A 15,077-nucleotide genomic window follows, 5' to 3' on the forward strand; every position below is an offset into this window, starting at 1 on the left:
TTGAGTGTGCGGGGTGGTGTGAACCCATTCCCAGGGTCGCCTCTAGGTGGCGCTGCTAGCTCCAGGCCTTGTCTTTTGGTTCCTGTACAGCTGAGATGCCCTAAACTTGCCAGGAGACCATAAGGACATGTGGTCCTTGTCTTCCAGTCCTACACCACATAAAGCAAGATGCAGGCTCTCTCCAACCCTCAGGGAATTGGGGTTGAATGCTACGGCAGCTGATGCAGGGACAGTTCCCAGTGCTAAGCCGAAGTCTCTTCCAGTCTCCTACCCTAAAGCCAGGCTGCTGTGGCCATGAGGACTCCATTGGGTTGGCTCAGTCTCCTGACTTGGAATTCTGAAGCCCTTTGGAGCTATTGAAGGTGGCACCAGCCTGGGATCTGAGATAGGGGACATGTACAGTTTATAGTCACATATAGAGCACAGCCCACAGTTGAGCCCCAGAACTACGCCCCTCCCAGCAGTAAGGGGCTCAGTTGAAGCTTATTTCTTTCTGAATGACAATACAAGAACTCAATTTCTAAATCAGGCAATCTTCTAGCAATTCAGGATCAGCAAATATGTCTAACCCTGGATTTCCTCTCAAGCTTCCAAGCTAACCTCATAAAGATTTCTGCCTCCCGAGGGTAAGTCTTCAGGGCACTCCAGAGACTTCTGGAGACCTTAGCTTCACTCCAAGGCCCCTTTGAACGACCCCTCAGAATTGTAAACCTGCTCCTCAGGAAGGGCAAGGGTTGCAGGCGAGGGAGGGGTCAGGGGGTCTCACACTGCGAGACTCCCTTATTGGGTTGTCTGTCCTGAGCCCAGGATCGTGCAAACCCAGCTTTGAGAGTTAACTGGGAAGAGCCCCAGGGAACGGCAGGAGACTGCTGGCCCCTCCAGCTGTCCCTTTGTTATGAGCTTTCCCCTCTGAAAGGATGGTAAGTGACAGAAGCCTGTCCCAGGAGGACATAGGCTGTGACTGTAGGTAGAGTCAGGACTGAAAAATGAGAATGTGACAGGGACCAGTTTGCAGAGAGGCGTAAAGTCTTTCCTCACTTGGGCTTCTTCTATGACCAGAGCATGCTCGGAGGACCGTGGCAGCGCCCTGCATCCTCAGACCCTGACTAAAGCACGTGCCTTTCTCTCCCCTTCGCCCCATCTTTCTCTTCCTCATGGTTTCCAAGATTTACAGCCTGTCCCGATGTTTTTCTCTCCAACTCTAGTAAAATGGTCCTTGAGCTTCCCTCTGAGTCCTTTTTTTTTCTTTTTTCTTTTTCGAGACAGGGTTTCACTGTGTAGCCCTGGCTGTCCTGGAACTCTGTAGACCAGGCTGACCTCGAACTCAGAAATCCACCTGCCTCTGTCTCCCAAGTGCTGGGATTAAAGGCGTGCGCCACCACTGCCCGGCTTCTGAGTCCATTTTTAAATTATTTTATTAACAAGACTAAATAAAACCCTATGAAAGGGAACCCCACGTTACCTAGTAACAATTCTACCTGTTTTAAAGCCTCAGAAACCTTGTGGGAAATGCCAGGCAGGTGCTGGCCTCTGGCCATGAGATGAAACTCCAGGCTTCCTGGAGGGAGGCTGTCTGTGTCCTTGACGGCCCTCGGCTATAACAACCCACACACTTGGAAAGTCTGTTCAGTTGGTTCACAGAGGAAACTGACTTCAGACACAAAGAACCAGGTGGACCTCGAGCTTTGGTTGAAGACGTGCCTACTGGTGCCCACTCTGCTTGCGACGTCTGATGCGAACAAAAAGGACTCACTGAGCTACTGCACATGTTTTACACGGTGACCAAGTCAGACAGCCCGTGGCAGTGGGGTCTAGATATTTGTAAAATCATCTCAGCTTTTCAGAGCATCAAGTGCTGGGGTGGGGGTAGGGAATCAGTGGTTTGCCCAGTACTGACTGAGGGTCAAGAAAACTGTGACTATAACTCAATGACTGTGCTAAGACCGGCATTTTAACCAGTCAGGTAAAGTTTGGGATATCTCCCAGGCAGCTAGAGGGTTACATGCAAAGGCCCTGGGGCACCTAGGAGCTAGGTGTTACTCAAGAACAAAATAAATCATCAAAGAAGAACCTCTATGTCAGTGGCTTCTAACCTGTGGGTTATGACCCCTTTGGGGTCACATGACCCTCCAACAGAGTCACATAGCAGATATCCTGTATATCAGATGTTTCATTAGGACTCACAACAGTAGCAACATTACAGTTACAAAGTAGCAATGAAAACAGTGCTTTGCGTTTGGGAATGCCTGCGACCTGAGGAACTGGGTTAAAGGGTCACGGCGCTGGGGGTCACGGCGCTGGGGGTCACGGCGCTGGGAAAGTCAGAAGCCACCTACTCTAGGTGGAGAAAGACGAAAGCACTTGACACGGGCCATCATGTTAGGGTGTGACAGTTTTAAGTACAGAGATTTGGGGAGCTGATTGGTGTGTGAGAAAGAAGGGAAGCCAATCTCGGTCATAAGAGGCTATCCTAGTGTGCTGTGGGGGATGGGTCACTTGCAAAGGGACAGCACCTGGCCTCTCCATGCAGAGAGCCAGGGCTTGTCTTGGGGCAGCAGAAGAGGTCATGGTGGGAGGATCTGGGTTGAAGACACATTTCTGAGAGGGGAAGGGAGAGAGGGACAGAGAGGGGTGAAGGGCAGGCAGAGCCCCTGAGGGCCAGGGGATCTTTTGGAGTCGGAGTCTTGCTGGGGTCTGCAGTGACACAGCTCTAGGAAGACTGTTGGATATAGTCCCTTCTTGGTCAGTGCGCAGGTCTGAACCTAGGAGTCACTAGCCTAAGACTGGCCCATGAAGACATGGGCCTGCTGAGCCCAGGAGGCAATGCGGAGGGGAGGCCAAGGAGACCTGAGAGAATCCAATACCAAGGGTCACAGAGAGACAGTTTGTACAGAGTGGGCAGTGAGATCAGGCCGAGGGGGAGCAGCAGAGAGCATTCCAGAAGGAACCGGGCAGCCTTGGGGAGTGCTGCAGGGGCGTGGGCAGGTGAGGTAGCTCTGGACTTAGCCAAGCAGATGCTCATGGGAAACCAGAACGCAGCCTGAAGGGCGGGGCAGGGAGCCCTCCGGGTGACCCCTGTGCTGGGTGAGCCGCTCTCCTGCATCAGGGCATCGCACAGGACCATGCTGGCTGTCTTCATCCTGTGACACCCTGTGCCAATACCCATCGGCATGTCTGGAAGAAAGACCATACAGGCTATTCCCTGGGAAGTCCTACCCACAGTCCACTGCTCTGGGATATGGTAGATAGAGTTATTCAGATCCTGCAGGATCTGGGCCTGAGTTAGGAGGAGGGCAGAGTTCAGAGGGAGGCTGAGTACACTGGCTGATTCTGTGTGTCAATTTGACACAGGCTGGAGTTATCTCAGAGAAAGGAGCCTCCCTTGAGGAAATGCCTCCATGAGATCCAGCTGTGGGGCATTTTCTCAGTTAGTGATCAAGGAGGGAGGGCCTATGGTGAGTGGTGCCATCCTGGGCTGGTGGTCTTGGTTTCTATAAGAGAACAGGCTGAGCAAGCCAGGGGAAGCAAGTCAGTAAGGAACATCCCTCCATGGCCTCTGCATCAGCTCCTGCTTCCTGACCTGCTTGAGTTCCAGTCCTGACTTCCTTTAGTGATGAACAGCAATGTGGAAGTGTAAGCTCAATAAACCCTTTCCTCCCCAACTTGCTTCTTGGTCATGGTGTTTGTGCAGGAATAGAAACCCTGACTAAGACAGGTGGGTACCAGGGATGCTATATAAAACCATGCATACCTGTGTACACATGTACATGCTAATGATTATCTCTGTGTCCATAATCACAAATGTATACATATGCAAACATTTTGTATATCCTCCACATCTGTGAACACATGTGCATACCTATGCCCATCTGTGATCACATACATTTACAGCAGATGCCCATACAGAATGTCTGTATATAGCCCTGTATACCCACAAATAATCTATGGCTATCTGTGCATACCTGTGAACACACACATACATACCTGTGATCATATATACGTATGAGTATATGTGTATACTCATACACACCTATGCACATCTATGAACACCTGTGATCATATGTGCACATATGTGCATGCCAGTGTGTACCTATGAATACGTGTGTATACAGGTATGCCTTGCACACTTACATAAATGAACACTTGTACATTATGAACACCTGTACACACCTGCATATACATGTACACACTTATGATTATCTGTGTATATGTGCGCACCTATGCATTTATGCATGTGTGTGTGTGTGTGTGCACTTGTGTACCCCCGCAGACATCTATCTAGCTAAAACCACCTGCCACAAGTCTGTAGTGTGTAATGTGTCTCATCCCTACATCTGGACATCCCACACTAAACAATGGTGCAGATCATGGTAACTCCTTATTCTTGCTGGATCTAGAACATTCCCACAGTGACTGTCGCCACCCACTAGGGCACAGCCAGAGGCCTAAGTGAGCTGCCGGCAGTCACAGGCAGGCGGAGCACGTGGTGGACGCCTCAGATTCTATCACATCTGAGTTTCCTTCTCAGCCCTTTGAGTTTCTTCAGAGGTGACACCGTAAGAATTTCCTCGAGGCCAACTTTCGTCTGGCGCTTTGAGAAGCGTAGCCGCAACAGTTTCCCCTTTGCTCAAAAGAAGATTAGGATATTACGGACAGGATGTCAGCTCAAGATTACACAAGCGGGATAATTAGACAAAAGCCTGCATTATAAGCCATCTAGCCGGGAAATTAAGCTGCTTTGGCTTTCTCCTCGCCTCTGAAGGGTATTCTGTAAGAGGAGTGGGGTGTGAGTTGTTGGGCGTGATAGAAAAAGATAGTAACCAAACTGCAGAGCCCATTGTTCTGCCTTTACATGAAAGACAATTGCTTAGTCAAGCTGACAGCACACACCGTGGAGCCACGGACCCCTCTGCAGACCCTCAGATTAAGAGACTGACACGTGGTGGATAATAAGGCTAATTAATAATTCCCATCTCCGAGGGACTGCAGCCCTGGCAGCCTCGTTGCTGGACTGTCTCCTCGTTCAGTCCTTGCTGAAGGACAGAGGAGAGCTAGCACGCCAGGATAAGAGACTCAGAGCGAAGGAGGCTGGGGACTGTGAGGGCACAGGAGACCAGCTGACGGATGTAGAGGCCCCAGTTCATGTGACTATGGGAGAAATCCTTGCCCGAGGCTGTGGGACAAGCCTGACTCTGGGGGTTATGATCTATTGCATGGTGACATCTAAAAGACTTTACATTTTGCTTGTGGAGAGACAGCCTCTTAGGGGCCGCCCCGGACGACACTTAGCCACCCATGCTCCTGGGTAAAAGCCCTGGCAGTGGCTCAGCCTACTGAGCATGGCACCAGGACCTTTGCAGGTCTGCCGCCTATCCTCAGAGTGAGAATTTAATGCCTGTATGCACACGCACACACACACACACACTCACATACAGACAGATACTCTCATATACTCACACACACAGACACACACTCACACACAAATATACACACTAATACACAACACACACACTCATACACATACACACACATACTCACATTGATACACACAGACACACACAGATATACATACACTCACACACTCACACACAGACACACATAAAGAAACACACAGACACACATAGAGACCCACACAGACCCACACAGAGACACACAGAGACACACAGAGACACAATCACACAGAGACACACACAGATACACACAGACACACTCACACACACATACACACACACACATACAGACACACACACTCACATACAGACACACTCACATACTCACACACAACACACACATTCATACACATACACTCATACTCACACTCACATTGATACACACAGACACACACATTCATACACATAGACATATTCACATAGACACACAGACTCACACACTCACACACTCACACAAGACACACATAAAGACACACACAGACACACATAAAGACATACACAGAACCACACAGAGACACACAGAGACACAATCACACAGAGACAGACACACGCAGACACACACACAGACACACAGAGACACATACACACATACACAGACACACACACTCAGACACACACACTCCACATTTAGAACACCTATCCAGAGTCCCAATCTAGCAAGAGTAGTAGAGAACTCAAACTCCCCGGATCCCAGGAGGATTTCCTACCCGCAGTACCTGTCCTGTCCACTAGGTGGTAGCAGAGTGTCCCGTGGCTTCAGAGAGCTCGAGCATTGCCAGCAACCTTGGCATACAGAAGTCTGCAAAGTGAAGGTGGCCACTCCCACCAGAGACCACCCATGAAAAGAACATTCCCCATCTCTCCTGTCCCCCGAGGAAGGGATCTGGATGAGGGAAACTGAAATCTGCTCGGTCACATTCCTCAGAGAGGAGAAGAGCTGGCTTTGGAAGCCTGCCGTATTTTCTGGAAGCGTTGGGTGGGTGCAACCATGGCCTTGGCATCGTAAATCGCAATCAAGAAAAGACATCTAAGGAGGAAATACTACTCGCTCCGCTGCGCAGCCTTGGCCAGGGTCCTGAAATCTTAATGGAATTGAGCGATTTTTTTTTTTTTTTTTTTTTTGCATAGCACCGTAAATTCCGTGGTGTCTACCTAATCTCCCGATCACGTTATTCAAGGGACATTTGAGTGGAGAAAGGAAAAAGCTGTTCGTTAGGAGAGAGCCAGGACAAGAAGGCTTCTCGGGAAGGGTCTCTGCCGGCATCCTTGTTCCTGTCCCTCCCTCTGACGTGTCCAACCCGTCTAGTCTGGTTTCCCAGGCGAAAGACGCCTAGGCAGTTTATCCACTCGGCTTCGGTTATACCCCTGGACTGGAATCTTCCAGCCTGAACGGGACCTAGCTCCCTTTGGCAACAGTCTTCCCTGCTGCTGCTCCTTCCTGGATCTCACGGTCCTCACTCCCTGCCCCCTCCCCCACCTCCTGTGTCACCAGTGCCAGCCTTCTCCTGCAGTGCGCCCGCTGACCCTGGTCCTCCTCCCTAAGTGGGGATGTCTCCTCTGAGGCGCCTTGGAGTGAGCTGATGTCTGGTTTGGGATTAGAATGCCTCCGGCACACCTAGTGGAGACCCGCTGATGTCCGGCCTAAGCAGATGCCGGAAGCCGTCCTGAATTCCCTTCTACACAGTGGTCACAGCTTCCTGAGGACCACAAAGTGCTCAGAAACAAGGGGCTGTGGTGAATGAAGTTATTAGCACAGATGATGATGATGGTGGTGGTGGTGGTGATGATGGTGGTGGTGGTTATGATGATGGTGGTGGCTACTGCTAACATGGGAGAAGCCTTCATGAAGTATCATTGTTTCTGTTTGTGGAGGTGGGATATAGCTGCTGCCCTCAAACACTGCCTGCTGCTAGTCACCCAGTCCCTATCAGCCTCCAGACTGCTGGGACTACAGGCCCTAGTTCATCATAGGGCTTTGCTCTGATACCTGCCCCTGCCCCTTCTTCCCTACCGTGTGCTGTGAGTGTGAGGCAGAGATGGTGAACCCCAGGCCTCTCAGCTCTGTTCCCTCTCAATCTCCTGGCTTGAGCCGGCCTACCGAGCTGGTCCTTCCCCAGGCCTCTTCCCAGACGGGCGTGGGCCAGGTGTGTGGATCTGGGAACTTGAAGCAGCCGTGGTTTCCCCCCCCCCCGCCCCCCTGCTTGACTCCTACAGAAAACATTCACTAACCCCGCTGACCATTGGGCAGGTGCCCACACCTGCCTCACATCCAAAGGGCATCGAGGCTATTCTTCCCACCCCGCTTCCTCCATCTTTCAACTCTGGACTCGCCGCCTCTTGCAGGAAAACTTCTCAGATCCCCTGGCCCATTGCTATGGTACCCAGAATGCATAGTATGGGCCAGCCCCCATGCCTAGAATCTGCAATGTACCCAGAGGCCATGTCCTAAAGTATGGTCCCCAGTTTGTGGCACTATGATAAGGTAGCAGAAACTTATGGCGAGGAAGCCCACGGAGGTCACTGAAGCACGTATATATCATATATATATATATATATATATATATATATATATATATATATATATATATATATACACACACACACACACACATATGTACATATATACACATATAAACATGGTATATATATGTACACACACATATAAACATGGTATATATATGTACATATATACATATATAAACATGGTATATATATGACATATATACTATATGATAAATATGGTATATATAGTATATTTGTGGTGTATATATATGGTATATATACTATATATAGTATATATATGGTACATATGATATATAGATGGGTATATATGTATATATATATATGTACATATGCATATATATGGTATATACCATGATACCATGTGCACACATGACACACCCAAAGGAAAAGGACCTAGAGACTAGGGGCAGGAAACCTCTGAAACCATGAGCTGAAGTAAACATTTCTTCCTTATAAGATGGCTACCATGGACATTTCGTCATAGTACTACCCCATCACTCCCTTGTACTCGCCATTTCTAGGGTTAGCAGAGCCTAGTGGGTGGGGAGGAAGGAAAGTGGAGAGGCTGACCCTAGGAGACCTTGACATCTTGCTTCATTCTGCCCCTTGGTGGCTGAGTGATTGAATTGCCAATCCCCAGTGACAAAGAGCACTTAGGGAAGGTTGGCTTCCTGGCCAGGAAGCAGTAGCCAGCAGCAGTCAGCCTTGTGGGCACAGCTGCTGGTCCTTAGAGCAGACCATATTCTGGGACCCAGCTCCATGGACTCAGGATACAGTGCTCTTCCCAGGTCCAGGTCCTAGACCTTGGATTTGAACTATCAGGTCTTCCTTAGTGAACTGGGAGCCCCACGCCCGTGCCATGTTCTTCCTGGATCCCCAGAGTCGATCCTCCCACAGGTCTTTGTGTACTGCAGGGCTGTGCGGAGCCAGGAAGGATCCCCACGGCCTCTGCCCCACGGCTGGAACGAGCAGACAAGCAGCCATGTGTAGGCACACCCCCCTGCCTTGTGTGCAGAAAACATTCATTAAGCATTTTAGAGAACAATGGTAAAGAGAGAAACACTCATTAGAAGCAGAGACGTTTTGCAAAGAAGCCAGCAGTCTGCTGGGAATCACGGGCAGAAACAGAGCTCATTCTCAGGGAGAGCTGCACTCAAAGGGATGCATCATGGAGGCCTGAGGCCTGGGGTCCCCTGATGGGGACTTGTTCTCTGTTTGACTCTGTTTCATCCCTTGGCTCTGTCTCTGGCCCTAGGGAGCTCGGTTCTGGAAGCTATAGCCAAGCCACGCCAGGCAGTGAAGCAGAGGCCGGAAGATCGCTGCTGTGCCCCATACCTGGCTTGTGTGTGACTCTAGACCTGGCCCTGTTCTCTGTGGACCTCAGTGGTCACAGATGCCGAGGGCCCAATGGCTGTGACACAGAGGGTGAGCGTGCGAGCAAAGGCAGCGTGGGTGGGACCTGCAGAGGTGGCCTTCTCCACAGGGCTGGCCAGCTGGGGAAGGAGATGGAGAAGCACAACCTGCTGGGATCCATGGGGCCCTGCAGCTTGGGATGCTGTCTTGGGCACACGTGGCCCCACCCTGACGCACCTCTGAGACGCTCAGTGTCTTGAGTAGCGCAGCACCCGTCAGTCATGGTATCGACTGTGTGCGCCTGTGAGCTAGCCAGGTTTCAGTGCTCTCCATCGCAGGCTCGCTCACTCGTGTCCTGGGTTCGACTATAGTAGAAACTTCACTAGCAGTGACTAGCAGAACCCCCCTCCCCAAAGAAAGCAGGGTGGCTCAAAAAAAAAATTCTAACTCTGTATGACTCAGTTTCACCTTTTGGGTCTTGGCACCGACCCGTGCTCCCAGCCACTGGCCTTTGGGCTTGCTCTGTGCCATCCTTTGAGGACATTTGTTTGTTAAACTGTGACCTTTAAGACATGTTGGCTCTGTCCCTGCCTTGGTCAAGGCTAGCGCTTGGCACTGAGGGAGACAGAGGCAGCCGGTTCCTCTGTTGGGGATCTGCCACTGTGGGTGAGGAAACCTCAGTGGACTTCTCTGTGGGCAGAGCAGAGGTCCCTGCGGTGCTAAGTGACTCTGAAGTGGCCCCCGCTGGAGGGATGGAGTTGAGCCGCAGCCTGTGGGCAAGATCTAGCTAATGAGCCGAAGTGGTGTCAGCCAGAGGTGGGGGTATCCCTCGAGGAAGCTCCTATTTCCAGCTGTGCCCTCCCCATCTGCACCCATCCTGTAAGTCCTGCCCTCTCTAGAAGGCTGTCTTGTTCCAGATGCTTTGCTTGGCGGATGGCGGGCTGTAAGCTCCTGGCCAATCCAGGCCTCTTCCTCAGCAGCTCCTCAGGGCCTGAACACCACCCTGTTCCACAACTTCCCTTCTCAGCCTCCATGGCACCCAGCCCTGGTACCCTCCTGCCCACCAAGCCTTTTCTGTGGTACTTGATGTTTGAGGACCCAGAGGTTAGGGATAGGAATGATAATCCTGCCTGGCATGGGATGGCAAATGAAGATGCAGCAGAGTAGCCAAGTTAGTTCTGCCACACTGGCCTTGGGTGGGGGACAGGAATCCAGCTTCCTGTCAGCTGGACTGTGACAAGTGAGACACAAGCACACGAATCTCCCCAGGCATGTCTTCAGCAGCCAGAGGCCACGGCACAGAGGCAGGGAGAGAGAGCGTGTGGAGGGCAGGGGTTTCCCTCTTGCGTTAGGGGCATCTGGAAGGCATCGGAATGCAGCTGTGGAGAAAAAAGCTCAGCACTCACGCTGCCCAAAGGTGTCTGCTTCCAGCAGAGGAAGTTTAATGGAGCTAAAAAGCCACAACAGTGCCAGGCAGTGGTGGTGCACGCCTTTAATCCAGGCACTTGGGAGGCAGAGGCAGGCAGATTTCTGAGTTCGAAGCCAGCCTGGTCTACAGAGTGAGTTCCAGGACAGCCGGGGCTACACAGAGAAACCCTGTCTCAAAAACCAAAAAACTAAAACCAAACCAAAACAGCTACAAGAGAGTGATGGGCTGAGAGGAGGAGGTGTAGGGCGGGCGTGGAGGAGGAGGCTGGTGAGTAGGGAGCTGATCTGTTAGGAGTCCCAGCCTGGTGTGGCACAGAGGGCACGGCCGAGATGCATTCTAACAAAGGACATAGACACCAAAAGGAAAAGAGCCACAGCCAGGGACAGGAGGCAATGAAGTCCCTGGAACCCAGCATCCGAGGCAGGGACCCAGGATCATGTGGTAGGCAGACCAGAGCACAGTCCTAAGAGCCGAGACCTCACCGAGCTACTGCCACTCAGCTAGTGAGAAAACACCCACGTGATGGCTTAGTGTCTTCAGGGCAATGCCTCTTGACAAAAGCAGCACCCCATGACCATATAATACACCCCCAAAGACACAGCTCTGAGAAATTCGGAAACAGGCACTCCTGCATCAGCCTCCAAAGAACACGGAGACAGGACAACCGGCAGTGGAGCCTGGTGCAAGGGGAGTGTCAACTTTGTAGATGAGCAATATTCTGATAGGCCACTCTCTAAGGAATCTGCTGAGTTTGGGGGAACTGAGGGAGAATGGAAGGACTGACTGGTGGGTACAGCTGGGAGGCCAGGGTGGTAAGACTCTGACAAGGCTGAGCTGTGGGCTTGCTATGCAGACAGCCTCAAGCCCTGTGGATACTTCCCAGACCATCTTCCCTGGAAGCAGCGGTCTCTCTGTACCTGGTGCTCTTTTCTGTTAGTTTATTCCCAACCTGGCCCCCTCAGGCTCCTGAGACAACCCGCATGTGCTTGTCAGTTTGAACAGAATTGAGTTCAGATAGCGGGGCCACGGTAACGAGACCCTCAGGCAGCATTTCCTGGTCAGAGGTAATAGGACAAGGTTCTGTGTAAGGGTCATGGCGACAGGCCCACTGAGCTGGGTCCTAACAAAGAGAATATGTATAGCAGATAGCTTGGAAAGAGACCTAAGTCCAGCCCCATCGGATAGATCCTCAGCCCTTCACCCCTCACAGTGGCATCCTATCCTGAGCGGCTTCTAGATAGCCTCTGTTTAGAACCACTGTGCCAGCACCACGGACAGGGGCAGTCTACACCACAGATGTAGATATTTGTCCATAACCACGGACAGAGGCTGACCTTGCCAGCACCACGGACAGAGGCAGTCTAGCTGCACCACAGACATAGGTGTTGGTCGATAACCATGGACAGAGGCTACTGTCCAGCACCACGGACAGAGACTGCCCGGTTTCGCCACAAACATCGCTGTTTGTCCACAACCACTGACATAGCTGTCTTTTCATAACCACGGACAGAGGCTGTCCTGCCAGCACCACGGATAGAAGCTGCCTGACCAGGAGGCTGCCTAGTCACACCACAGACAAAGCGGTTCATAACCACAGACAGAGGCGGCATAGCCAGCACCGCGGACAGAGGCGGCATAGCCAGCACCACGGACAGAGGCGGCATAGACAGCACCACGGACAGAGGCTGCCTGGCCAAAACCATGGACAGAGGCTGCCTGGCTGCACCAATGCATAGCAGTTTGTGCATAACCACCACAGAGGCTGACGGAGCCAGCACCATAGACCCAGACCACCCTCCACAAGCACAGCAGATACTCCCACACCACATTCTTTAAAGCAGGCATCACAAATCAATCACAGAGCTCCTCCCCAAGGAGTCAAGACCTACTCCTCCCCAGCGGGCACCCCTGTCAATCCCACTGTATGGAAAACGGCCCTGGAAGCCTATTTCCACGCGTACCTTCTGACTAACCAAGAAAGCAAACGAATATATGGATTGTAGCCAACCAGGATTTTATAGTGAGGGACAGGACACACAGCCTTCTTTTTACACCTCACCAAAAGAAAACTGGGGACCTTGGCACCTTGAAGCATCTACTCTTTATCCCCATGGATGAGCAAGTGTGGATGGTACCCTGGCCACCACCATAACTGTCACCAAACCAGTCTTGGAAAATACCACTGAAAACTAGGAAATCGCACCAGGGCTCTCAGCCCAAACTTGCTGTGAAGCACAGGAGCCCCATGCCCCCTTGATACCCTCCACGGACCCTTCCCAAGCACCAGCGAGTGACGCAAGAAGAATCCAATCCCAGCCACCTACCTGAAGGAGCCAGTAGCACCTCCGGTGGAAAGTAGGTATGATGGAGGAATGGACATAGCAGCCGTACAAGCACTAGGGAGAGAGAGGAAAAACGAGTTCAGTTGGAAAGAGGGAAGGGAGGGAGGAAGACGGTGGGCACAACAGAGAGGAGCAAGAGGGGCCACGCCACCGCTGGCAGGCCTGGGGAGGCTGAGGCACAGGGTGGACTCCAGGGGGAGGGTCTAAGATGGACTGTAGGGCATGCCAGTGTATGTGGGGTGGGGTGCAGGCATCTGGCACTGTGCCCTGTGGAGGGCTAGAGGCACCGGAGAACTCGGAACTGCCAGGCAGCATTCAGAGGCTGAAGCCACCATGCTATCACTACAGCCTAGGCTGAGATTGTTGGCTATATGGAGAGGACTGAGGGTTACCTTGTGGAATAAAACAACACACACACACACACATGCGTGTACACACATATACATATACATGCACACAACACACACAGAGACATGTGTGCACATGCACACATAACAATGAAGATATGTGTGTACATGTGCACACATACAGAGAGACATGTGTGCACATGCACACACATACAAATGCACACACACATGTACACACACACCATATTGCCCCAGGATAGCCATCCCTTGTTGTTGTAAGTCCAGTGCGAATGAATACAAGACTGAGCAAGAGTGGAGTATATCAACAGAAGTGGAGTGGGTACCACCTCCCATGTATCCCACTTTTGCTTTTGAGCAAGGGTTGGTTGATTTGTTCTGGGTTTGTTTGCTTGCTTCTTGTATTTACTGCAGATAGATTTGGTTGAAGAATGGGGATGAGGGGTGTGGGCCGTGGGGCTGCTCAGGTTCAGGACTGATCCAGTAGAAGGTCTGTCCTTAGGGGCCTATCACTTGGGCCACCCAGGTGGAGTTGACTGGTGGGTAGGCAGCACTGCAACCCCAGTTTCTGGGTGGGGGAAGCTGGTCTGCATACGGAGCTTGGCTCTCAAGGGGTGAGCCTGCTGGTGAGACAAGAAGAGGCCCAAGGTGACCTGCCAGTTAGGGTCCTCTGGAAATCTGCATGGGAGAGAGAGACTTCCAGCCACAGCTCACCGATTTGGCAAGGGCTATCTCGGGGTGCTTGGTGATGGGATCCACCCCAGAGTCTGCGCCAAAAACTTTGCTTTGGGCTTCCAGTTCCAAGTTGGACCAACCTTCCCCTTTCCATCCTCAGCGTTCCCTTGGCTTGTCAAGGTGCAGCCCAGAAACGGTGGAGTGGAGAGAGAAGAAGGAATTGGTAGAGCTGCCCGGGACACCGAGGGACTGCTCCCACCTCCCCCATAGCTGCCGGGGACACTGAGGGACTGCTCCCACCTCCCCCATAGTGGAGAGGAACGGCAGGCAACCTCTCCTCGGCACTTCTGTCAGACGTTTTTTATGCCCCCCAGAAAGACCAAGTGCAATTTGGCTTGACTCAGAGTCCATCTGAGCCCTGCCTGTCTGATTAGCGGGGTTGAAAGAGAAATCATTTTGGACTCTGGGATTCAGGCTGCAAGAAAATCAGATTTCCAATATGTTAGAACTTTTACAGATCGCTGTCAGCTGGGATTTAAGCCCTGTACAAACCAAACAAACAAAGCGGAAATTAATTTAAACGATTCCCTTGCAGTTCTTGCCCACGAAATGTATTTATTATTAAGAAGGCAATATTCTTCCCTGACTTTCCTGGTTTTCGAGATGCTATGTTTTTGGTTTTGCGATTGGGATTTTTTTCTTTCATTTCTTGCCAGGTTGATTCTTGCTTGGACAGTTTTTTGTTTTGTTTTGTTTTGTTTTGTTTTTCATGGAAGTGTTTGGCTTGCAATGAAGGCGAGCGGCCTCCTGTGACTTTCTGTGCCCTCTCCTTCCTGGCATCCTGGTTTCTCACGTACAGTTTCTTTGTTTGGCTCATTTCATGAGCCAAAGGGAGAGAAACGCTGATGGTTGAGAGAAAGGTCCCCATTCCCTTGAAATA

At 51.3% G+C, this 15,077-nt stretch overlaps 1 protein-coding gene across 1 annotated transcript in view; it reads right to left on the minus strand.

The window, feature by feature from the left end:
• LOC127680442 (calmodulin-binding transcription activator 1-like) overlaps positions 1–15,077 on the minus strand; it is a 602,930-nt gene that overhangs the window by 137,534 nt on the left and 450,319 nt on the right. The window contains exon 5 of the mRNA XM_052175894.1: positions 13,080–13,151. Coding sequence (XP_052031854.1) covers positions 13,080–13,151 — 72 coding nt within the window. The remainder of the gene's footprint in view (positions 1–13,079; positions 13,152–15,077) is intronic.

This window comes from Apodemus sylvaticus, chromosome 3 (genome assembly GCF_947179515.1).
Source record: "Apodemus sylvaticus chromosome 3, mApoSyl1.1, whole genome shotgun sequence".
Taxonomy (NCBI): Eukaryota; Metazoa; Chordata; class Mammalia; order Rodentia; family Muridae; genus Apodemus; species Apodemus sylvaticus.